Raw genomic sequence first — 27,306 nt, 5'->3', positions numbered from 1 at the left:
CAGTTCAGTCCCTGGTTAACAGCAATCTGAGAAACTTTTCTGCTCACCCTTTCCAGTTCATACTCTCCACAGAAGGAAACATGCTTACAAACACATCATCACACGTGCGCTTGATGTTATTATTTAACTTTTTCCTCCTGTAAGCACCTACAAAGAATGGATTCTCCATTGCGTTTGATGGAACAGTAATAACTTTTAAGCAAACAATAATGCTGGCCCCAAAGAGCTTGAAAGCTGAAAGGCAAAACAAAGGGAGTCAATTTTCCACATCTGAAAAAGCAGTAGTATGCAAAATTGTGGAAGCATTGATAAATAAAGCAGGTTATTATATAAGTAGCCTTATACACCGTAAATACTTGATGCATGGTTAATACTTTAACAGCATGCACATTAAGTATGACTGTTTGAAGTTTTAACTCAATAAATTAGAGCTTCACTACTCTGCCTTTTTAAAGAGGGTTTTTTCCTTTGAAAAGTATTACAATGTAGCATAAGGCAACATTTCATTAACATGCAAGTGTTGAAAATAATAATAATGAGCCAACACAGTCACAGTTTGCAGCACAGACAGACATTTTTATTTTATTTAAATAAAAAAAAAAAAAAGTTGGACAGGAAAAAGGAGCCTTAAGAGAAAAGAAGCAGACTATGTTTGCTCTAATGGGAGGTAAAGAAAGAACAAAGGAACTTCTGACCCCAGGCACAGCCAAAAATAAAAGGAGTAATGTGGCTTCTTTCCTCACACAATTGCTGACTCTGTATTCACTTATTCCCATTACGTATCATTCAGATATGCAAAGAAGCTGGTAATTTCTTCAGGGGAGATTTTTGCCATGTTATTTATTAGCTAGGAAATATTTCCTGACACAGGCTGAATTTTTGACAGACTTGCTCAGTTTTGACTCATCCTTTTGATAATTACACAGCAACAGTGCCTATGAATACAAGTAATTTATGTATGCTTCTTATGCTGTGATTATTCCAGAGTTCTCCTGATAGCACTTACTGAGTGATTTCAAATACTATTCATTTTTTAAAAACTTCTACCTATTCATACTACTCAGGGGTTTTTAGCCTGTTTGTTTGTTTTGTCTTAATCTCTAATAATGGTTAGATTTTTAACATCAATAAAAACGGCTCTGTCATGAGTAATGGTATGGCATAAATCCTCTGAAAGCAGGAATTGTATTTGTTTCTTAATGCAGTATGCCTCAACTTGCATACCTCTGTCTAACCTTCAATATTCTCTGCTCTTGATTCCATAACAGAGAGATATACAGTTCCTAAGGTGACAAGGCTTTTTAAACCAGTTCTTGTGAGCATCTAACTTGAGCCATCCTAGTGGAAGGCTTCATTTCCATAAAGTAGAATTCAATATTCCATGAAAATCAGGCCTCTTTCAGGCTCCCGAGCAGCAATGGCTTTGGACAGAGGAGAAGGAAGCACATACTGTATGAGAAATGGTCATTTGAGTATGTGATGGTGCAGTACTATTTCTTGTAAGGGCTGAAGATAGATTTCTCTTTCTAAGTTAGCTAGTTTAGGTGAACATGGAAATGAGATCGCTTTGACATCTTTTCTGCCTCTTCCAGACCTGCATATCTCATAGACTTAAATACTAGATTCATAATGTTAAGTCGCTTTTCACAATTATCCAAAGTTCTAGTAATATTTGGCATTTTTGTGGAATAGCAGCTTGCTATTCCCCACTTGTGCCAGACATCACCGTTTGGTGGGTCCTTTAATCTGCTGTATTTAGTAAAGGAAACAAAAACCTTGGACACCATGTGGGTCTCCTTCCAGTGCCCAGAAGAGCACTGCCAGAAGACACACCGCCCAGTTCCTACATGGGATTGAAGCCATTCTGCCCTCCATTTTCATAGAAGACAGGTACCAGTGTACTGGTTTTGACTAGGACGGAGTTAATTTTCTTCATACCAGCTAGTATGGGGCTACATTTTGGATCTGTGCTGAAAACAGTGTTGAGAATACAGGGATGCTTTTGTTATTGCTGAGCAGTGCTTACACAGAGTCTCAGGACCCGCTCCAGGTTGTGTATCTTCTTTGACTTCTGCTTTTTATTTGTAAGCTTTGCATCAAAATTTGATTTCTTGGAAAGCATCCTGCGTATAGATATTAAAACACTACAGAAGAATCCAAGTTTCCTTTCAAAGAGAAATCAGCATGACAATTAGATGGAAAATGAAGTACTCTAGCAAGCAGTTAGGTAATTTAAAGGTTAGAAAATGACTGGAAAAGCTGTAATGACCTGGTCATTTGCTTGAGAGCAACCTTATACACAATCTTTTAGAGTAACCTAACTCCTGTGGGTGCAGTGGAAAGAAACACACATCAGAGAGCAATAAGGTAAAATGGAGAAGGAACTAAAGAGGAGCAGGATACTGAAAGGGGTTTGACAGAGGACTCTAGCCCTTTGCCAGCACCCCCACTTAGGCACAGAGACAGGGGCAAGGACACCCCCAGCACAACATGAGCACTGGAGCTAGCTACAGCACTGACAGAGTGACTTTTCAAACAGTCAGTCCTCTATGGTCTCCCAGTAAATAAGAGATGGTTATCAAAGGCAGCTCAGCTCTCTGGGAATGGAGAAGGACTGACAGACCAGAGCCATAATGATCCCATTCTAGCTGCCTTCATTGCGATAGGCATAGATGCACGGCATAGTGGAAGAATACACTGTAACAGACTGGCATATTTGTTACTCTCATACAGTGGGTTAAAGGATTAACTATTCCTCCTATCAATGGTGGAATCTTTGGCAACAATGGCACACAGTGGACTTCTCTAATGTTATAGAAATTATACAACAGTATCTCCCAGTGTTTAGTGTTTGTAAACTTTGGTGAGTCTAACAGTTTACTGTGTCTGCATGTAATCCATCCACATGTAGCTCCTGCTTATTCAACCTCCAGTTCTGTCTAGCCTAAGCAAAGGAAGAAATTACACACTGTCCCACTGTGCCCATGGTGATCTTCAGCGTTTGCACAATGCTGATGCAAGACGGTCGTATGGAAACAATCTCAAAGGGTAGACTTAAAATTGTGTTGCAGTGGTGGCAAGAGTCTTAACATTAAATTTTGGAAATTAAGGAAATTCACACCTAATACTATCTATTGCAGTTATACATTATGGGGTTAACTTGCAAGATGCTTATTTTTAAAAAGCTGGCTGCATCCTGTTTATCATGGACATAAAAATAGCCCCAGCTAGCATCACAGAATTCCACACAGTTATTTTTAATTTATTCCAAATTCTTTTTTAAGTGGTGGGAAGAGAAATGGGTAATACGGGCAAGTTGTTTCAACTTGCAGTACCATGTCTCCTATTGCGCCAACTGCAGTAGGATCAGCAGGCAGCTTTCTGCACTAAGCAGAAGACACCTGCCATCCCTCTTCTCCTTCTCTGCACAAGCTCTCTGTGCTGAGAAGAAGATAGTGCATTCTGCTGCTGGCAGCTTCTGGGAGAAATTGTCTCCTGGCTTTGTGTGGGATAGCAGACAGTACAACCATTGTGGAGATCCCAAAACATATATACCACTTCTGTGGTTACTGAAGTTAGATCACTGTGATAAAAAAAAAAAAAAAAAAAGGCTGGTAACTGCATACAAATCTTTTTAGCTCAAATTTTTGGCTCACTTCTAGTTCAGTTCATAACTGCTATGAAGGAATTTCATACCTCCAAGAGCTGTTAAGATGATTTTTTTTTCCTTTTCTTTTCAACAAACCTTTCAAATAGTTGCACTACCTCACATGAGCATTTTGACTATGCCTATACATTCTGGGCTGCATCTTCCACAAGCAAAAATCAGTGACTGCAACTACACTAGCGTATGGCCAAAGAACTTCTTGTCCATCTTTACTGCATGTTTCATGTGCTTTATTGTGCTTTATCCCTTCCCTCTTCCAAGTAGCGGTAATAAATGTTGTAGCCATAACTCTCCTTGACAGCACCGTATTTAAGGTTGTGCCCTTTCAAAATGTGTCTTGGAGAGATGATATATTAAACAAAGTACTTCTGGCATGGATGGAGCTGTCTGTCCTTCTTAGTCAAGGGAACAGAGCAGCATCTGAAATATAAACCGCTTTGAGCACAGGAAAACCCTGTTTCTGTATTCCATGATGAGACAGGGAGCATGAACCATAAAGTACAAACTATAGGGCATGTTGTTGCATCATGGATGTGCACTGCACATGGATGGTACCACAACGTGCAAGAACACAGGCAGTATAACAGTGCATATGTATGTTTATAGAAAGAGTCTTTGCCCTGAAGAAATACCACACCATTTTAACAAATGATGTATCTTCTATATGATGTCCATAATCTTGCATTTTCAAATTGATCCAATCTGTCTCCTACAGCAATTTCTACCAACTACTGTTCAAACTTTCAGTGGAAAAAGCGACTACATCAAAAACGTTATGAACACAGTGTTGGCCTTGAACCTGCAAATAAAACTGCACATGTGTTTTCCCCATCTTCTATGTAAAATAAAAGGTTCAGTATTATCTATTGCCAATGCAGCCCTTTCCATCAGCTCTGAAAGAAGAGGAGAGCAGAACTCCCCATGGATCATCAAAACACACTTGCAAATATACTAGATCTGACTCTCCACAGCTGTACTTTCCAACAATGCAACTACAGCTTGAGACCAGTCCTTGACAAAATGCTTTCTTACCACTGCTGTAGTAAAGCCAAGTTTAAGAGCAAAAAGAGAAGGAGGGGGGTGCGTAGGTGTGGGTGTGCAGAGAACAGCTGGGAGGAGAAGACATCACTAAATTCAAATCATGTTGTGGTTTACGCTAAAACTACATTTGATGTTTTAAATGGTTTTTACAACAATCTTGTAATAGAGTTTGACATTTGCAATTTTTTTCATATGGATTGCAAACCTCAATAAAAAAAAAACTAGTCTACTTTTTCCTCCACTGTTAACAAGGTTGTCGATTCTAGAACAGGAGTTAGAAGCAGGTACACCCACCCCAATATCTCTAGTGTTAGGTAGAAGGATAATGAGCTGGGTCCTTCCTTCAGAATCTTGGAATTGCAGCAGGTACCAGAATTTTATTTTCTTCAGTTTCTACAAAGTCTTATCAGTTACGATACTAAGAAGCAACTTCTTTTAGAATAAAATTACAATGAAGCAGGTCCAAATCCCAGGATGGGACCACAGTTTCGATCACATTAAACTAAAAAAGACAAACTGATGCCTTGACGTGATGATTATGAGCATACATATAATCCACATATAGTTCACGTGATGTGTTTGTTTCGGTCTTCAAGAAAGTAGAAAGAAGTACCATGCACTCTCCAAGATCAAATTGATTTAGTGAATAGGAATTATTGCTATTTGGCCACAAGAATGGACAAGAGTCTGTCTCCATGAATTACTGCTGCAGTTGGCTCCCTGTCGAAAGAGCAGATCAAAGAGGGTACAAGCTATTGGCAATTACTTTATAAAAATCTTTACATGGGTATTCAGTCCGGAAAGATTGAAAAACAGTTTGCTTGGCACAGGTTTCAATAAGGTCCCAAAACTATGATGTTAGTAAGGCACAACTGCCAGAAGTGGGAAAATGGAAGCCCTCTCAGAGGAAAAGATAATTTTTCAGGTTTTCTTTTCGTGATTTTTTTTCCAGTCAGAAAACATGTATTCATATCAACAAAATCCTTTGTAAGACAGAAAATTCATTCATGACTGTGACTTACCTGGTTACAATTATTTCTACAAGACCTTCTAAAAATAAACATACATATGTATAATGTATACATGGAAATATATTAACCTTAATTTATTTTTAATACATGTATTTTTGTTGACAGTAAAACAGTTCCTTCTCACACCTCAATGCCAGGACACTCGTAGGCCTTATATTTAAGGATGTTGGGGTGGGGGGTGGAAGTGTCTTCCTTCAAAAGGATAACATCTAGAACAGGGGAAATAAAAAGAGACTTCTTTCCTGACTCAAATGATATCATTCCACTGCTTACAAATGGAAGAGAGGTGTAAAACAGACATCTTCACAGCTCACTCCTGTGCTTGTCCCTTTGTTGTAGTTTAACCACAGCCAGCAACTAGGACCACACAGCCGCTTGCTCACTTCTCCCCCTCCCCAGTGGGATAGGGAGGATAATCAGGAAAATAAGGAAAACTCATGGGTTGAGATGAAGACAGTTTAATAGGTAAAGCAAAAGCCGCACACACAAGCAAAGCAAAACAAGGAATTCATTCACTGCTTCCCATCAGCAGGCAGGTGTTCAGCCACCTCCAGGAAAGCAGGGCTTCACCACGCATAACATTTACTTGGGAAGACAAATGCCATAACTCCAAACATCCCCCTCTTTCTTTTTCTTCCCCCAGCTTTGTATTACTGACCATGACATTGTATGGCATGGAATATTCCTTGGTCGGTTTGGGTCAGCTGTCCCAGCTGTGTCTCCTCCCAACTTTTTATACCCCCCAGCCCTCACTGGTGAGGCGGTGCAAGGAGCAGAAAAGGCCTTGACTGCTTAGCAACAACTGAAAACACCAGTGCACTATGAACAACATTCTCAACCCAAATCCAAAACACGGCACTGTACCAGCTGCCAGCAAAAAAGGCAACTCCATCCTAGCTGAAACCATGACAACCTTTCCCACCTTGTCCTAATTAAAGATAGCTTTAATTTAAACCTGTTCTATACCACAGTCAGACTTGGGGCATGCAAATACAAAGGCAGAATTGACATACAGTGGCTTTAGCTTATGCAGGAGATACCTAGTGCTGCAGGTTAGAACAGCATTCCCTGAAAATATCAGAGCTTCTGCTGGAGCAGCTAGAGGAACAGCTGAAAGAGCAGCAGCTGCTCAAGAGTTATTTTGGGGGTTAACAGAGATTCTTTACCATATGTGGAGACCAGATAAATGACCATCCAACCCCCCATTCAGTCACCTGATTGTCAGTATTACTATGCTTCCTACAAATAGCTCATTACAGCAATTATCAGTTGCCACCACAGTAGCTTGAATATTGGTAAGACAAAAAGCCCTAATAAATTAAGGTTCAGCAAAGCTAACACATGCATAAAAAGCATCTGGATTCCTTTGAGATGCTGCTGTACTTGAAAGATGCTATATTAAAAGGCTTAGAAGAATATCTGTGTAGTTACTCTCTTCCCTCCGAATGTATGTCCAGTCATCTGCACTTGTGACACAAATATTAAGGCTAAAGTGGAGAATGAGAGGCCACATACTTAGCTCCCAATCCTTTTTTCCACGTATTTTAAACAATGGAGTTACATATAAAAGGGGTAAAATCATCTAAAGTCAATAGTATAATTCCCAGTACAGGAGCTGGAAGGATGCAATCCATATTCTTACTACGTTTTTTTTAAAGAAAGGAAAAAAAAGAAAATAGCCTACTCGATTACCTTTTTTTAAAAAAAACAAAAAAGGTAATCAAGTAGGCCATCTGCATTTATCTGATCATTACTGAATTATGTTAACATGCCCACAAAGTCTTAAGTTGCTGGGAAATCCAATAGTAGTATTTACATCTAATCAAAGTGGAACGATCAATGCTTACTTAAAATCTCATATTTCACAGCAAAAGTACTCAACATTTTGAAAAACAACCAAAAAACTAAAAGATCATACTGTTTTGCAAGAAAATTTATATACATGATCTAGCGAGAGAATAGGTCTTTGTTGACAATTTCTGAGTCAAAGTATTTCATATCCACTGGATTTCCTCATTATGCTTCTAGTCTATCAGTAGATAAGAATTTTAACCAGTTTAAGAGCACAAAAGAATAAGCATCAATATTAACAAGGAGAAAAATTCTTTGTATATACAATTACACATATATAATTTTTGTATTAATCATGCCTCACTTTACAATGTCAGCACAAGCTTCCCTCTGGCATCAGACTATGTATGGTGTGTATTTTTAAATATTCATTCCAAATGAGTGTCATAATTAAAAAGTCTGGTTGCATAAACAATTAGGTCTCTGTAATCCGAAGGGTTTACAAGCTCAACACACATTCCAGTCCACAAAGACAATAAAAGATGAACTAACACAAATGAAGCCAAATTTTAGCTATTTATAAAAACAGTAAAGAATTTAAAGGAATTCTCAGGAAGACAAAAAAAAAGAAAAGAATAGCGGTGGAGTAAGGTTCCACAAACAAATAGTTAAAAAAATACTTCCAGAACACAAAACAGAAAACAGAATTAGAATAACACTCTTAGGAATGTATTACAATGTTCTCATCCCTCTTAGAAAAAAACATGCCAGGAGCAAAATATACACTGCTACCTTGTTAAAACTGAACTTCACCTGTGTTTTTAATTAGTTTTCCTAAAGAAACAAAGCTTGTGCAATTACTCTCTGTTGTCTCTAATAACTTCTGCATCTGTTGGGCAACTTGTACCAAATTTGAAAGAACACACCTTTCATTCATTCTTGTATCATTCAAAATCACAAGCTACCCAAATAGAGAAACATCTTATGCATGTCCCTACAGGGGTCTTGCCTGCTTCTGAAACTGTCCATTGAAAGGGTTTAATCAGCCATTTATTTCTTAATTTTTGGACCATCTGCCCTATGATTTTACCAAGATCATACCAGGAAAGGTTTTGCACTGTACCCCTGTATTCTCAGGGTACACATTAAATAGCACTGTGAAGAGGGTAGTGAAGAACATTGAAAACAAAATGTGCATATCACCAATACACATTTTGCACAAATTCTTGCATACAGTGCACAAAAACTACAACAACTTTTCCAATTTTAGACATCTGCAATCTTGCAAAAATCGAAGGCTTTGTAAAGCCATTCACTGGAGAATTGCTATCTTAAACAAGGTCCAAAGGATCAGCTAAGTGGGATGTGAGAAGCTGGCAGCACTGCACTGACAGAGTAAAGGTTATCCAAGTAACCTTCGTTGTATTTGGCCAGTTTCCCGAAGCATATGAAAAGGGCTTGTTTGTTTTGTTCTGATGTGAAAATCTTCCATTTCCACCCTAATATTTCATAAGATAACATATAAAACTAAGACCTCCAGAAATGCCCAGTACCAGCCTGGCTTTCCTCTCCCTGGAGGTATTTGAAAGACAGGTAGACACAGTTCTTAGAGATATAGTTTAAATTAGTGATGGTTTTTGTCAGAGTCAGGTTGATGGTTGGACTAGATGATCTGAAACTTAGGCAATTCTATCATGACAGTTTTACTATTGACTTAAAGGAAAACAGAACAATAATGAGTGCTTTTAAAAATTATTGTTTTGAAAACAGTATTTTGCTCTTCGATTTTATTCCAAAAGCAGTATTTGATTTCCTACCTTAATTTTCAAGTCGAAGTATTCCATTAGAAACACGAAGTAAATACATAGTTCATTGACTCTTTTAAGCATTCCTATGGAGAAAAACACCTTTACCATTTCATTGTCCTTCTTCCTCATCATATAGATCAATCGTATAGAGCCGTCCATTGAATCAAAGAAAAGGAAAAATATAAAAAAGCACCTAAGAGCCGTAACACAATGCATGTACATACATTCTTTATATTTATACTTACATATGGTTTAATTTAACCCTTTCATAAAAAAATGAAGCCTTCCAAAGAAAAAGTGGCCTGAGTCAAAGGCTATCTCTTTCCTCCATGTATCAGCAAAGTCAACGTGAGAAAAATCCTAAGTCTAGATTTTCACCAATGTTTCTGTTTTAGAGCTATCCACATTCAAGACTGTCTTGCCTGCTTCTTAAGAGCAAGTGAATTTTTGAAGATTGATTTTCTGCAACAGCTGATCTATAGTTACCTAATACTACAGAACACGGTTTCCTTCCTCTTGCAACACACATGTTGCCTCAAAAATGAAGCTTTAATTCCTCTGCTTACCCCCAAGCCCATCTCATTTACCCTCCCCTGACTGCTGCTCATTACATTTTCAAAGCATCCCCCATACAAGAGGGAAACCTGAGGCCGAGATCATGTAAGATCATCAGTGAATCTCTAGCAGAGGTGGGATGAGCATTTAGGAGTCCTACAAACAGTGTACTAAACCACACCTGTTTTCTTTACAACTAAAAAGACTGTCATTACCAGCAACATTAGTTACGTGAATTCTATAGGCAAGTATAGGAAGACTACCAGGAATTCTCCTGCTTATTCAACTGTTTCACATCCAGATCCTACCCAGTCAAAAGGATGAGGCCTACAATTATTCACATTCTCTCTCTGCCCTTTCCTGTCTTCCTGATTCTGGCTGCAATCAGCATTTGAAAAAAAAAAATAAATTACTCACACTGGCTAAATCAGTACTGAAATTACCAGGTGATTTTTAAGTTCAAAACATGCAAGAAAAGAAGGATTTAGTTGCTGTTATAATTGGTTTCTACTAATATTTCTGATCTGCATAACCTACAAAAATCAAGTAACCAAAATTTATCTTAAATCTTTTCATTTCCAAATAAAACAGAATGTCAAAAATAGAAACTTTTTAAATATCATCCCATTTTTTTGGGAACATAATGCAAGTTTTGTTTGTGTATTAGCACCTCCAACACCACCCATCCCACCTACTGAATCACAGAATTATGCACAGAGATGGTACAGAAAAACACACATACTTCATATTTTGTATATACACAGTTTGCATTCGTATTAAATACAAAATACACAATTCAAGTCTGCCCAGAGAAGTTGTGGAGTCTCCTTCTCTGGAGTTACTCAAAACCCGCCTGGACACGATCCCGTCCAACCTGCTCTAGGTAAAGCTGCTTTGACAGGGGGGTTGGACTCAATGATCTCCGAAGGTCCCTTCCAACTTCTACCATTCTGTATTCACCCTTATGTCAATAAGTGGCTTGACATTTTAAAATATACACACTATACGTGGTGTATTTTTAGGAGCAGGAAACATAATTCCAAAAGGCATTAGATATTCCATGTATCATAAGCACTTTTAAGAGAACATCAACACTTTGTCCACTTTGGGGGGGAAAAAAAGAGAAAGCAAGCCTCCTGAGCCCAATTACCTAAAAATTTGTCCTCTTTCATTCAATTTTATCATTCAGTTAGCTTAGAGAAAGACATATCAGTCATTTGAGATTCTGTTGACCAGAATGCTAAAACAGTATCTGATTCTTATCTTCGTTTTCACCAAATGAAGATTAGATCCAGTGGAATAAGTGAATTCAGTGTTATACAGTAACAACGTAAGTAGGAAACAATTCAGATCCTGACTATCTAATTCAGACTGAGGAAAAAAGTAAATGCTTTGTAAGTCTCCAAAGTCTTTCTTATTTGTTTTTTTCAGTTGTCTAAGAATACTTCCCAGTCTATCGGTCCTTTACTCCTATTGTCTGAAGTAATATTCGAAGAAGCTGGATACTTGAATGTCTCCAAATAAATGCTTTTTGCCTGCAAATATCTACCACGGACAAAAGGACAGCTACACTTCTATGTGGACTGAGAAGGAGAGACATAATCAGAACTTGTCTCTCCTGGAACATACAGCTTTCTGCATCACCTTTTTTCCTCACAAGACCTTCCAGAGCTGTATTTTTTAAATTATTTGTGATGGAAAAAACATAGAGGCTTTCACCTTTTCTATTACATACAATTGAGACCTGAAGTGACTGCAGATTTCTTTCTTCTGAAGGTCTTTAGCTTAATTTCTTGTGAAAAAGAATGTTTGTTTCTCTAGGTATTTCCAATTCATAACTTCTGGCTAATTTCGTCTCAATTTGACAGAACGTCAGCAGTTCCAATAGATTAAATTCGTGCTAGTTTTGTGGAAATCAGCAACTAAGGAAGCATAGGAAGAGGCACAAAGTGAGTGTTCTCAGTGAAGGAAGGTAATTACACCTCAATCTTTACCCAACACTTTAGCATGTGAATGGATTTACACTAACTACCCTGTCTGTTGTTAATTCTCCAGCCAAGTAAGTAGGTGATATGAGAGGGATCTGAGAATGTTTTCTGGAGAGGTAAATTAGGATAACAGGATACATTTCAATAGAAAATCAGTCCTCATTAGTTCAGCTGTTTATGAAACAACCTGTTTTACATTTAAATTCCATGCTCAGTGTGCTATTGAGCGCTGTGGTTAGCAGAACAAATAATGTTTTGACATTAAAAGAGATTGAAAACTGAACCATTGAAACAGAGGGAGAAATTTAGTCAGAATTATGACAACTCTTTACTGATATAAAGCACAGAAGATCTGTAAAGAGGTATCAGACAGCAGTCTGAAAAACAACTAGTTGAGGGGCGTCATTATGAAAGTGGAGATCTGAGCTTCCTTGCTGTCCTGAATGGAGGCCAAACCAGAACTTCAGGAAGAAGGGGTTCAAGAACTCTTTCAGTTCTGTTTGCAGTTCAGGGTTTAAAACAGATTTCCTCATACCTTCTCAGATGATGACATTTTCCTTACAAAAATGAGCTTAATCACATCAAATTAAATGACCCAACTATCCAGATGATGGCCTAAACATCTACTTTTTACATCTCTAGCCAAGTAACATTGTAACTTTGTAACTGTAATTTTTCCTGTTACCAGGTCAAATGGTAAAAAAAGATAGAAACCTCGTCCTCCAAGAACAGCAATCCTCATCCATTCTAGAAAACATGCAACCTTACTAGGGAGTTCCCTAAGGCAGCAGTCTTCGTGACAGACCTGAAAAATATGAACGTTTTGTTCATTTGATGATAAGGATCAAATATTTAAATGTCTCATAGTTCAAGAAAGTATTTTGGGCAACATGTTTTAGACCTCAAGGATGGCACTGTACTTCCTTTCAACGTACGTAGCTCTTCCCAGTGCTGTGCCTACTCTCTACGCAATTCATTCACAGAGGGCAGTGTACCACTCCTCTGCCTCTATTACAACAACCAGACAAGCCAAAGCAGTACCTCCCCACCTCCCCTCGGCTTATTTTCCAAATTACATTCACCTTTTCTCAACAGGTTATTTAGAGTTCTGGATGTACAGCATTGCACTTCAGAAGTATAACAGTTCTGGTATTTCTCTGTTTTGCAAAAATACCTTTCCTGATCCTTTTATGATCACATTTGCTCTCCTTTAGGATTGCATCACAGTCACAGTTCATAATCATCTTGCAGTTGACAGTCATACCACATTGTTTCTGTTCCTCAGTCATTTTCAAACAAGAACATTTCCAACATATTAAAGAGTGTTAAAATTGCATATTATAGGCATGATCTTTCACTTCGTACTATGCACCTCATTTTTCTGTCCAGAGCTTCTGTCCACTATTCCACTGCTACACGTCATCTGCAACCTTCAGCTTACTTATTTTTCATGCCAACTTCCTTAACAGGAAAGCACTAAAATATTTTCAAATCTTATCTTTGAGGTATGCTAGCAGTATTCTCCCTCCCATCTAGCATTCTCTTCAGCTTTACTTATTGATTAATTGCAGCCCACCTTTCATTCCTTATTCTAAACTTCATTTTATCATCACTAGTACTTCGTCACGTAATAGTGCATTAAATGTTTTACTGAAATACAGATAAATAAGGGTTCCCACCCCTTTCTAAAAAATTAGTTGCAATGTTAGATAGCAGGTTAGTGTAGTACAATCTCTCTCCGGTAAATTCATTATGTATTTAATCTCATTTGCTGCTCACCTCCATGCCTACAAGTATCCCCTCCCTCAAAATATTTTCTGAAGTCATGCACTGAGATCGAACTAACAAGTTTGTAGTCAGACAGATGTGTCTGCCGCACTTTCAAAGAGAGACACCACAAGTACCCTTTTCCAGCCATACAAAACAACTTATTTGATAAATTCTAAAAAAAATCCTAACCAGTGGATTTACAATTTCATGTGCTGGTTACTTCAATATTCTGAGGTAGGAATTATCAGGTCTGTTCAGTTTCCGCACATTAAGTTCTTCGCCGTTTGCTTCCACCTCAGAAATGGTAATTTCCATTTCTATATATACCCCTTCCCAAGAGCTATCCTGTCTTCCCTACACGCCCTACATTATCATCTTTACTGAAAACAACAGCAGAGCATTCATTTAGCTTTCGGGCCAGACGCAGATTACCTTTAATCACCACCCAATCATTTCCGTATGGTGTTTTCATTTTTCTTTTCTCATCCTCTCATTACATTTAGAATTACAGATCTGTTTACTATGTGTTTTGACTTTCTTTAAAAAGAGATCTACTCTTCTGCATTGGTGACAAACTTGAGCACTGAATGTGTGTTGAAGGATATTCTATAAATAGGAACAATCTCATTCACCAGTGGGAATCACTGAATTAATCCCAAAAAAAGAAGAAAGTTTAAGAACTTGTGAAACTGGCACACCCTTCAACCTGATAACTGGGCTATGGAGATCTAGCAAAAATATGTGTAAAGAAAGTAACAGAGGAGGTCCCTGCAGAAGCTATGGAGCTTTTAAATCCATTGTATATTTTTCATACATAAAACTGTATCTTCACATCGCTGGCTTTTAACAGATTTTGTTCATTCTTTCGTGTCAGTAAATATATAAGGAAAACACTAACATGAACTTCATGATTCAGAAAGCAGTTGTGTTGCTGCAAGGTATACCTAAATAGGTTAATTCTCTACTGTGACGTATACACAGGCTACCGCAAAACAGGTAGTTAACTTGTACCAACTGCTGACAAACATCCAGTACACGTATTTGTATCTTATGCTAAAATGCAGTATATGAGGTTTTTCACCCCTCCCCTAAAAAAGACATAAGCTACCACGCAGATACTGTTATGGAGTCAGGGTAAGTTTGTGGACAACCAACACAGGCAGCTGGCATATGGTATCTTGTTATCCACATTAACCTGCTTAAGTATCAGAATCCTCTAAAACTACAAGGTTATTCCCCCACCCCACTCCCCCCAACCATTTTGGTAGCCCTCCACTGGACACATGCAAGTATGGCTGCCTTGTGCTGGGGAACACAAAACCGGGCACGGTACTATACATGCGGTCTCACAAACACTGAACAGAAGGGAATAATCATCTACCTCACCCTGCTGACTGCTTGCTAATACCGCCCAGTATCTAATTGGCCTTCTTTGCTTCACAGGCAAACTGTTAATTGGTGTTCAGTTTGTCATCAACCAGGGTCCCCGGGTCTTTTTCTGCAAAGCTACTTTTTACCCATTCTGCCCACAGCCTATACTTACTGCATGGGTGGATTCCATCCCAGGTGCAGGACTTTGTATTTGCCTTTCATTCTTCCCTTCTTGATTTCTTTCTTGCTTTGGGTTCTTTCTTATTTCCCACTCCGCATACAGATTGTGAGCCACAGGTAAATATGGTACAAATCCAGAATTTCCAAGACAGAGACTGAAGTGTGACCCTCTCTTCCTTTCTCAGCTTTGTAATCAAGTAATTCTTAGTCATAACATGACTGTTCTATACAAAGAAATGCATACGGCATAACATTACATCTTGCAAACTCTTCAGCTATCAGCACACTGCCTTGTAGACTACTTTTAACAATCTTACTTTTCCTTTTCAGAAACCCTCAGGTTTTATTGCAAGACCTTGAAATGCTGCTCAGAGAGAAAGAAAATAGAAAACCCTCAGTCCACCTACTGTCAGACTTCTTAGCATTGTGTATTAGCCATCCTCATTTCTTTATTTTCCCTTTATCTCCTAGATGATGACTAGTAATTTAGCCTATTGTCAGAAAGTGGAAATAAACTTGGTCCCTTATCTCTGAATGCAATTCTAGATTGCTACTAGTGCTGAAACTTGCTCCTGCTTTTTGTTATAAAATCAAATAGCTACATTACCTTGATTTGATAGCTAATGGGGGTGGGAGGTGTCCTATTTCTGAACATGTGCTATTTACAGAACAGTCTCATGTCAGTGCAAAAACACAGAAGGAGTGAGTCATCTGTATCCCGTACATGAAAAACTAAAATGATTGCCTCAATACTTATAAACCCCTTGACCAGCTCTCCTATTCCAGCAACGCACCAAGAGCAGCACTGCTATGCAACACTTGGGTAAGGAGCAAACATGAATTTTCACCCTACCAGGCATGCCATATGTAGAGCATTAACTTAAAGTGGGGCAAAGAAGATTTACATAATAGCTTTATACACTAATCGTATAGTCTTTGGACCTCTACAGTTGGCAAATAAAAAAAAAAAAAAAAGGTGCCCTATTTATCAGGATAATTACTCAGGGGATCCCACAACACAAGCTAAAACCTACATAAAATCAGTATAACATAACTTTTTTCCACATTCCCAAAATATCTTTCACAGTCTAGAAAGTACCATTATGGAAAATTCTTATGCCTTTCACGCTATCATCCGAATACCCTGTAGCAGACACCCCAAGAATATGTGGACTAATTTGAAGCAGTTCAAAGAAGGTAACTGGAAAGAACGGATGTACTGTCTACAGGCTTAAGTTTGCTTATTTAAGATTACTTGTTTGGGGAGGAGAAGTACTGTCAGTGAGGAATACGGCAGTGCTAATATAACCCAAATTTAGTGAAAACAGGTTGAAAACAGTGCAAAATCCCCAGTAAATACTCATCAAACTCATTCTAAGAACAATGCTGTAATCACCAAGACTTAAAGATTTTATTTATTTATTTATCTTTAAATTGATTCGCGGGTTACGCAAAATGAGGAAACTGCAGCATTGGCTGAAGAAAAAAGCCTGCAGTATGCTAATCGCACCCAGCTTTGCCAAGCTACTTCTGTCCTGATCTGCAATAACTCTTCATTTCAATTACAGATCCCCCTTGAAAAGGGGTCCTCACTTATGCCAGACAGCATAGCAGATTAGGGTTGAGAAAAGAGGTCCAACAGTACAAGAACACCTACCTCTTTCACTTGGAACCTCTCTTGGAGTGGAATATTGCTGTACCAATCCCTTCCCAAAGACAGTTACAGCATTAAAGGCAAACCCTAAAATTTAACAGTGAATTAACTATTTACTAAGCACAATCAACTTACACGACACTTGGCAAACCACTAACCTCTGTCCAAGCAATCTTCAAATATCCAATAAAATGAGAGACTGTGAATTAGGTATCAGTACAGTACAGGCAGGGAAATTGATAAGATTTTAGTTTAATAAATGTAACATTATTCTTTTCTTTCAAGCACACAGTGACAGAGGGTTGCAGAGAATGTGTGTTTTAAGGAGGAATTCAGTCAAAAAAAACAGGTTACTGTTTGCAAATATGTACAAAGTAAGAACAGCTTTCTGATGCATTAGGAGAGAAATTCTAAGCATAAGGGTCAGCATGAAAAAAAGAGGATAATATGCAAGAAGAACCTGTAATAAGGCTGCAATGCAGGGAGGGAGAGAAGAAGGGAGACTAAATGCAAAGACTATTGCCAGCACCCTGGAAGGCAGCTGTCAAATGTCTTGATGACTGTTGAGTAGCTTTGCCCATGGAGGATAATTAGCTCAATAATCAAGGTACTTCAGCACACAAACAGTTGTTCTTTTTACCGCAGTGGGACTATTCATGGACTTTAGAGTTAAACATAAAGTAAATAATATATGAATGAGGTGGAACCAATCAGAAGACATCACAAGTGATTCTTCAATTGAGACAACACATTCCCCCACTGGTACCCATGCAAAGACAAACTAGGAGGCTGTTCAAAAGTCTTGCAGGAACTATCTCCAGAGTAAAGCCAGATGGTTATTCAGGTAAAGACCTTCCTTCCCTTATCTACACCACTGTTGCTTTCACATTTGATTAGTGCAAGTCACACTTTACAGAATCATAACTTAAATCAGCATGATCGAATTTCTGTAGCTATACATCCAGATCACAGCTGTGAGATTCCTATGTCCCAGTTGTGAGCTGTGTCATTGGGAAAGCTGCGACTTCAACACCCAAGATGTGGACTTTAAGAGACATGTCACTGTTTGATTTCCATCACTTCTTATACAGTGCTGCTGCGGTGGCAGGTCTTGCTCCAAGTAGGTGTTCACATACAAGGAGAGTCATTTGGCTTTCAAGCCCCAAGAGTCATTGTCCATCTTTGAGGAAAAGGTAGGAGGATGAATGGAGGAACGATAAAGGCCAAGTCTGGCCCACGAGCTGCCATATTGATCAAGCTGCTATAAATCACTTAAAACAGACTCACATATGAGATGGAAATTTTACCACTGATCATATTTAGCATGTTTCTCCTGCCTGCACACTGATATTGGAAAACAAAGTTCTAGACAACCAAACCTCTGCTTATTCTAAAGAGCACTTAACCACACAAGAGAGGTTGCTTATGCAGGATGTTCACCCTAAGGGGATTTTCTTTCTCACCCTTTGGGATTTTCTTTCCTGTTTTCCCAGATTTAACTGTCCTAGAGGTATGCTGGAAAGCCGACTTTTGTTCAAAAGTTCTTGGTGTACAACTCACAGAGCAGACACTTTTTGAGCCAGAGTTTGTGCAACAATCATGCTCTTAAAGAAGGTTAAATTGGGCTCCTAAATCCAATTCCTTGACAAACTTGAGTTGGAGGAGGCTACTGACTAGATTTGGGTGGCCTGTACTCATGCTTCATGGAATAAAAGAAAAAAAAAAAAAGTTGTTTAATCCCAAGTGGATAATTTTAAAATATTCTGTATTTATTTTTTATTTAGAAATTAATGACATTTCTCATACAAACTATCCAAGTGAAAAAGTGCTACTTACTAGTAGGCACAGACTCAAAGTCCTTCGAAGTACAGAAAGAGCAATTAAGGCTTAGTGGAAGCCTACAGAACATGTGAAAACGTATTTTCCCTTTTTCATTATTTTATTATAGCCCTTCTTTCCAAATTTGGTTATATACACAGACCTCAAAAAGCACTAACTTCATGCCAATGTCTGCCTTCTCTTTGTTACCCACACAGAAATGATATATTGTACTTTCTACTCTTCTTTTTTGCTGTGGAAAAAAGTAAGTTTTTATTAAGACTCACATAGCATCATAGAATTATAGAACAGCCCAGGTTGGAAGGGACCTCAAAAGATCATCTGGTCCAAACTTTCATGGGAAAGGGAGCCTAAATGAGATTATCTAGCACCCTGTCCAGTCTCAATACATAACTTTAATTGTCACATAACCAGAACATTCTAAGAACTGCCACCCAATAAGAAGCAATGAAGAACAAAACATGTTTTCCTGAAAATATATGAGTAAATGAAAACAAGGAGCAATATTTAAAATGTCTTCCTTCCCTCATTATCTTATCCATTACTGATAATGCTATAATGGATTCGATAGTATTTACAAGTCAAATGATTAGTGACTTCATAAACTAGTACAGCATAAACTTACATACCACAACATATCACTAGATAAATTGACAGTAAAAAGAAATACCTGTAACTAGCTTTTTGGTTAAAAATCAATCCCCATTATAAAATAATTTGGATATTGTACTAAATGTGGATAAAATGTGCTATTATTGACTATCCTCATTAAAAACACAAACAGCAGATCTAATAAACAGCAACAACATTAATTGGCTGGCTGGTTTCAAAAGAATTAAGAGCATATCAGAAAATGCCCCTGAAAGGAAAGTAGGACTCCTGGATCCGCAATCTGGCAGGGAAACTCAATCCATAAGAGAAAGTCAAATTGCCTTCTCTTGCTAAACACAGTGTGACAGAATTGGTGATAAATAAGTAAGCTCTGTTTTGCAAATTATCGAATGCAAAGCAAAGTACTGTGGGCATGTCCTGCAGTGGTTTACATCCCACTTCACTGACTATGTTGATTACCATTTTATGAGCACAGACAAGTCCTTTGCTTGTCCACAATTTTTTTCCCCAGAATAATTCTGCTTCTCACTCCAAGATATAGCTGAGCTCCTAGTCACTGTTCTGCATAATAGTCTCTTTTAGTAGCTCTGTACTATTTAGTTTTGCAGCAGGAAAACTATTTATTCAAGCAGCAGGACCTTCTAGAGATTGCTATTTCTCCCAAGGTTAAAATGAAAACCATATCTGCATTAGGAAAAATGATTTTTCCCAGAAATCATGGATAGACTGAATGTGCCAAGTACGTGTTGCTGTATTATAACCAAATATCAAGTTAAGTGAAGACCACACATAGCTCAGCCAATTATTTTCCCACCTTGCTATCCAGAATCACATAATTTTCCAGAATCAGTTTCTACCCTGAAATACAATTTTCCAAATGGAAAATCATCCAGGTTCAAGACAAAATTTAGATTTTTCCCATTTGTCTAACTTTTTCAGAAAGCCTTAGGTGCACAAATATTCATTTCTCTATTCACCTCTCTTACTCTCACCATTGTTTTTTTCCTTGTTTTAGTGACCAATGAACAAGCTAAAGAATTCTCCTCTTTTCTCTCCCATAAAAAAAAAAAAAAAGAAAAAAAATACTTACCATGGGAGAATCAGACTGACACCTGACTAACTAAGGCCCTCCTGAGCACACACAACATTCTCATGTCAGTAACATAGAAAGAAATAACGTGCATTCCCCAGGAAAAGTTCCCAGGAGATGGGAATGCTTCCATTTAACTCCTTCAAAGGCAAGAATACTAGAAACATGCATGAAGCTGCCCTGCTACCATATGCTCCTGGGTGTAATTAGTCAACCAGAACCTTTCCCTTGGGAATGACAGAGAAGAAAAGAATGGGATCACTGCATAAAATGGGAATGAACAGGTCATGTCAGTGATGTAAGAAAATAACAAACTTCCTGGCCTTCCAGGCAATTTTCTTCTGCAAGATAACAGATAATGTGTAAGAAATAGATGCGCGAGGACCAACATGTAATGATACACCTGTTTTCTATCACAACTACTAAAGCTCCTTTGGGAGGTGGTGATTAAAAAAAAACCAAATCTCTAAGTTGCATTTCCACAACTCTCTTACAGTTTTTGAAGCTCAGAGCAGGTTCCTTCCTAGGGTCGTGAATCATAAAGGGCTATAATATGGAAAATTAAACACGTTCCTGATAAATGGTAATTAGTGCTCGGCCACCCCATAAGCTGGTCTAAATTTTCGCACCTCCCGCCCCAGATTCTCAAGCAATTCCAATTACAGTCAGACCCCTATAATAGGCAAATACTAATACAATGCCACTCAGTATTCAGTTACCCTACATTCAAAACCGACCAGTTCCTGCCAACAGAAACTTTCAAAGATTTTTCAAGCAAAAGCAAGTGGCTCTGAGCATAGCCTGCAAGATCCAGCAGGCATAATAGTTTTGTCAGTGCTAGCTAGTTACAGGTATGCTAAGAATGACAGAATTAAATACTGTCCGTTAAAGCACCTTGCCTTTCTAGGTAAATCAGACGGGAAGAACAGAATATCAGGGCTACAATTCAGGACTAGGATGAAAAATTTTAAACACAGGAACAAGACACATGTATTCACAACCAATGTTGATGAAACCAAACTGATCCCTTTTAACATTGCTTATGTTAAGCAGTGTTAAAGACCAGGTCATATGAGGAGAGGCTGAGGGAGCTGGGCATGTTTAGCTTGGAGAAGAGGAGGCTGAGGGGAGACCTCATTGCCCTCTACAACTACCTGAAAGGAGGTTGGAGAGAGGTGGGTGTTGGCCTCTTCTCCCAGGTGAATAATGACAGGACCAGAGGAAATGGTCTGAAGTTGCGGCAGGGGAGGTCTAGGTTAGATATTAGGAGGAATTACTTTACTGCAAGAGTGGTCAGGCACTGGAACAGCCTGCCCAGGGAGGTAGTTGAGTCACCATCCCTAGAGGTGTTTAAGAAACGTTTAGATGTGGCACTTCAGGGCATGCTCTAGTGGCTGAGATTGTAGGTTGTTTGGTTGGACTCGATGATCTCAAAGGTCCTTTCCAACCATGAAGATTCTATGATTCTATGTTCTTGCTGAGCTCTTCATATGTTCACTTGAGGTCTTTTCTTCTACCCTACAGAAAGTTTTCCACCTGCTGTCTTAGATTCCATACTCGTGCAAAATAAGGTGTGTTGTTATGACTTGCTCGCTTGCATTTCCCTCTGTGATTGCTGATAAGTCACCCCACTTAATATACAGGATGGCTGAAAACTGGTCTATCATGTGGCCTGGCCTCTTTTCCTAGAAATTCTTATTGCTGTCTGCAATGGCAGATGGGAGTTAATGCATGTAATACTAGATGGGATTTATTTACTTCAGATTTTGCAGCTATAAAAAATTTTTTTCTTTCTTGTCCCTTTCTATTACCTCTTTTTAGGACAATCATTTTTATAAATCAGATATATAGATAGGATATTCAATAAATCTGGAGCATGGGCCTGAAGCGGGGTTGTGGTAGTGGCAGATGACTGATAAGTAAACAGGGGAAGATGCCTAAGACAAATTGTTGAAATCATGGCTTTCTGAAAATCTCAAAACGGTTATTTTCTTTGACATAAAAAACTCAAGCAATTGGATTAAAGCAAAATCTCAGTTTTTAAAACTCTATGGTATAGCTCTGAACATATCATGAAAATGTAATCCATGTGTCCCATAAGTGTTCTGAACTAGAGATAAATAAAAGCCTACTTTAAAAACAAATAAATACACATGATATTGCATTATTTTTATTTTTTAATTTTTTAAGTAACTGGTGCTGATAGTGAGAGTTATATAAATAATTGATACTTAGTCAAGTATCTGAGCTTCAGAAAAAAGTTCACGTGAGATCAAAGAGAAAAAAAAACAACTTGAAAAGGTCACACTGAATGGAAGGTACGTTTGATGCTTCTGCATACTGGTAGGAAAAGATGAAGAAAAAAAAAAAAGAAGCCCTTTTGCCCAGTAGCCCAGAGCATTCACCCAGGATGCTGGAGACACTCTCAGCTCACTCCTTCACTTGAAGTAATCTGACCATTCAGCTTCTGTTGCACACACCTACTTATTATACCAGACTATCCCATTTTGATGTTGTTTTTACTTTGCAAGTGTAGTTCAACTTCCACTCAAGTAGGAAATAAAACCTAGGCATCCCACTCCAGAAAAGAGCAACACAAACCATGAAGAAATCCAAGAGTATAGGTCTTTCTACCCTTCTTGGTACAGCAAAGAGAAATAATCTGCTTTGCAATAGTTATCACACTAATACTGTCTGCAATCTTAAATCAGTTTAAGCGAATCTAAATCCGAACTGTCACCAAGAACTGCAGTATTGTCTTCCTTCTTACTTCAAGTTCCTATTTCTGCAAAACTTCTGTGAATGGAAGAAAGGCTGCCTTTTAGGCATTTGGCACAATACACTTCAAAAGGCAGAGACATGACAGAGGCAGATAGTCCAATCTGATTGACAAAGCTGCATCCAAAGTTGCTGCCACCAACTGCCAACAAACTGCTGCCTCAGTCACCAACTGAGGAAGCTGAGACTCAGCCAACTGAGTTTGAAGGGAAATAGGTCAAAATTCCTTGCCATACTTACTCATCAACTCCTAGGATGCTATAACAAACTTATATAATAGGAGAGTCCAGATTTTCAGAAACACTATTCATAAATCATCTTTAAAGGCTGAAACACATGTTTATTTCTCTTATTAATTTTATTCTTTTGTTTTTGAAAAAGTGTTTCTTTTCCCTAGCACCTATAATAAAGATTGAAATTAACTCAGCTCAATTTTACATACTTCCTCATTCAGGCTTTATGAAAATGATTCTATCAAACACAGAAAAATAAATGTCTACCTGTTTCTATGAGTGATATCGCTCTAGAATTCACATTTGTTAAATATGACAACAGAAGGAGCATAAATTTTGTGTGGATGCTACAGCAATCTTTATTTTCTGTGATTTAATAATTTTTTTAACAACTGAGCTGTAGTAAAAACACATATATACACACACATTATATATACACACACACACAAGGACATACAAACATGCACCTGCACACACTATATGGAATCCAAATAATATTTGGCTTCAGTTTATAACAATTAGCTAGTATAGCTACTGAGACTATTTAGCAGTCTTTTAAAACTTTTTTAAAAATGAAAAATATTTCTTATTCTGGTTGTGCTTTCAAAATAGGTTCCATGACGTTCCATGTCACACATTTCATTCCATTAGAATTACGCTGTTTAAATTTAGCCATTTTCAAGATACAAATGGTTACTTTATTGCTATTTAGGCAATTTAATTTCTATATAATATTTTATTGTGATCAGCATCACTCTCTACAACTACTTGAAAGGACACTGTAGAGAGGTTGGTGCTGGTCTCTTCTCACAGGTAATTAGCGATAGAACAAGAGGGAATGGGTTCAAGCTGCAGCAGGGTCGGTTTAGGCTGGACATTAGGAAAAAATTCTTCACAGAAAGAGTGGTTAGACACTGGAATAGGCTGCTCAGGGAGGTGGTGGAGTCACCATCCCTGGATGTGTTTAAGACTCGTTTAGATGTGGTGTTAAGGGATATGGTGTAAGGAAGAACTTTGTGGAGTGGAGATGATGGTTGGACTCGATGATCCCAAGGGTCTTTTCCAACCTAAATGATTCTATGATTTATATACCATGCAGCACCTATGACTGGGCAAGCCTCTACTGATCAGAACAAGGAGATTCACAAAACAGAATCCCACTCCCACCATCATGTTTTATTTACCTCCTTAAAATACCACCACAAACTCACAACAACTCATGTTAGTGGAGAAATTTCCTTAAAACATCTTGAATATGCCAGTCTTCAATTCACCATGTTCTTTACCGATTCTACCCTTGCAATTTCCTGATGTAGGATATTGGATAAAGAACAGTTGATGAGGAGTTCACATACCCTGGCAAAATCTAAGTGTTATGTCTCTATACTTCTCCCTTCCCGTTTTCATTTGCTGTGCGGCCTAGTCACTTTTACACCTTCTTTCCTGCTCCCATTACATCTATCTTTTTCTTTATATGATCTCCCCCAGCCATTCCAAGATTACATCCACGAGTCCTCTAGAAGTACTTAAAGATCAACAGTGTTTTCCTCATTCCTGATGAGGGCCAAAACTTAACTTATTCCTGAGGTTTGACCAGAGCAGAAACATCCAGAATCCAGATGAGTCTTTATTCCTCCTCATCTTCAACCTCTCTTGCCCTCAGCCATGGGCGCTGAATCAAAAACCTCCTTCCTGGTATCATAAGGAAGAGCTACAATTGAAACAAGAAAGTACCTACACTTCAAAGATCACATTGTTATTTGACATCTCCAGTGCTGTACTTAGAAAAGCTTTTATACTATTCTTAAGTCTCCTAGGTGGTGGTGATTTTCAACCCTGACCCTCAGTTTCTACAAACACTGCACAAGACCACTGAATGAAGATCTACACTTTTATTGAGAATTAACTTCTAGCCTTTAGTATAGCAAGGAAAAGCTTAAAAAAATGAATCTTAAAAGTTTAAGGAAAGAAAGTAAATAAAGGCCCAGTACTTATTTCCATGGTTTTGAATCCCATCTTTGCTTATTGGAGAGAAAGCAGGGATGCAATTCTTACCTGGAATTGACAGTAACACTGCAAAAAGAAAAATGCAACCCTTCCGCTCATCAAGACAACTGCTGCCTTGCAGTAAGAATTACATCTGCAGACTTAGGTGATGGGGATAATTATTTTATAGCAAACTGGATTCTTGCCCACTCAAGGCAGAGAGAAACATAAATAAAGGCTCCATTCCTGCCATGTGGAATTGGCCACAAACAGTTTATAGTGGGACAGGAACTTTGGTTCCAACTGATGACTTCAGTGAACTGAAGGAGTTCTAGTTATACATGAACCATGAAGAACACAGCTTGAGCTTTGAGGTCCCACCTTGGAGTTTTTCTGTATTTTACATTGACTAACTCCCAAGCTCAACAAACTTATTCTAGAACTCATTAGGGGAAAAGCATAAACCCACTAACATAACTTTTACAGTAATTTTGTGGATTTGTCTCACTTTGCAACATCTATTCTTCACATTTCTCATTGCAGTTTTACACATTCTTAAATGAGTTTGTTTAACAGTTCTCTTGGACTTTCTACAAACAAACCAAATATCAGATTTCCCACATTTCCTATGTTAAAATACATCTTCCATCAGTTCAGAGTACACTGAATTGTTGGTACCTTAAAGAAATAACCACAAGTCCTTGAAAGCAAAGGCTAGATAGCTACAGCTTTGACCCTGACAACATATTTTCAAATGCTTAACTTCGTCACCAAGAGTAGTCCATTCTCTACAAGATTACTTGCTTTACTAAAGTGAATGCATGGCTTATGTGTTTGCAGAACTACAGCCCAAGTGAAGAGAAACTGCATTCTGAATATTTTGTTATCTCAGTGTTGCAGCTCTTGCAATTACTACAAGTTGCCTGATATTTGTTTTTCTTCTTCCAAATCACAAGAGCTTTAAGAGCTTGAAGAATTGAACCATAACAGCTCAAAACCCCAGATGTAAATAAGAAGAATCTATTTTAAAATTCTATGTTTTTATAGCAACCTTCTGATTTTAAAACTAACACAAGAGTGTCCTGCAAGGACTGATTTAATTTCTCAGTTTGCACGTGGATTCTGATAGCAGCTGGGAAACTTCCATGAAGTGTAGTATTTAATATTTTCCCCCAGCCCCCATTAACCCTTTAAATAAATAGAATGTTACAAAACCTTAAATAGAATTTCCTAGCACAATGGGAAGTTCTGTTCCTTTTTTCAATTAAAAAAAACGGGAAAAGATACACTGCTGGAACAGGAGCAAAAGCAAGCATGGTTTACGGCAGTATTTGTTCAAATTTTACCACTTCCAATCAAAAAAATGAAAACATACATTACCCTATATTACACTATTTTACACTTCTGTAATCAACTGATACAGACAAAATACTGAACTGGACTTGCTATTTCCCCCTAAATCCAATACTATCCCCACTTCGTTACACTCCTACAGCTCATTGGGCATGTGGAAACAACAGCTGCTCTTGAGACCACATGAAATTCAAACAGCGCTTAGATTCCGAGAGGTGGAATTCTCCGTAGAAGAAATGAAAATACTGAGATCTCATTGTAACTTACTACACTTGTCAAATTAAGTATTCAATAACAAAATACGAGACATCACATACAGTTAATCAAGACTTTTTTTGTCCAGTGTTCTGCAACCAGCCAAGTCTAGAAATATGCAGCAAAAGAGTGTGAACACACTTGAGATAAAACTTTTCCAAGGCCTCCTACTAGTCTTGAAACTGGGAAGAGAACTCAGATTAAACTTAATCAGAGCTATTCAAAATTTAGCTTTATGTGGGGTTTCAGTTGTTTACTAAGGCTGCAATTGCTGACACTCCAACAAAAATTTAAATATTGACAG

At 38.0% G+C, this 27,306-nt stretch overlaps 1 protein-coding gene across 4 annotated transcripts in view; it reads right to left on the bottom strand.

Annotated features, from left to right (window-relative positions):
* The window catches only part of LARGE1 (LARGE xylosyl- and glucuronyltransferase 1), a 282,679-nt gene that overhangs the window by 217,270 nt on the left and 38,103 nt on the right, over nt 1-27,306 (bottom strand). For 2 of the 4 annotated variants that reach the window (XM_074580481.1, XM_074580453.1), the window contains exon 1: nt 15,195-16,772. The exons of the other annotated variants lie outside the window; for them this stretch is intronic. In XM_074580481.1, coding sequence (XP_074436582.1) covers nt 15,195-15,212 — 18 coding nt within the window. In that variant the 5' untranslated portion in view covers nt 15,213-16,772. Of the gene's footprint in view, nt 1-15,194; nt 16,773-27,306 lie in introns of those variants that run through there. 4 annotated transcript variants of the gene reach the window in all.

This window comes from Larus michahellis, chromosome 1, assembly GCF_964199755.1.
Source record: "Larus michahellis chromosome 1, bLarMic1.1, whole genome shotgun sequence".
NCBI classification, from domain to species: Eukaryota; Metazoa; Chordata; class Aves; order Charadriiformes; family Laridae; genus Larus; species Larus michahellis.
This window is presented reverse-complemented; position numbering and strand designations above follow the sequence as displayed.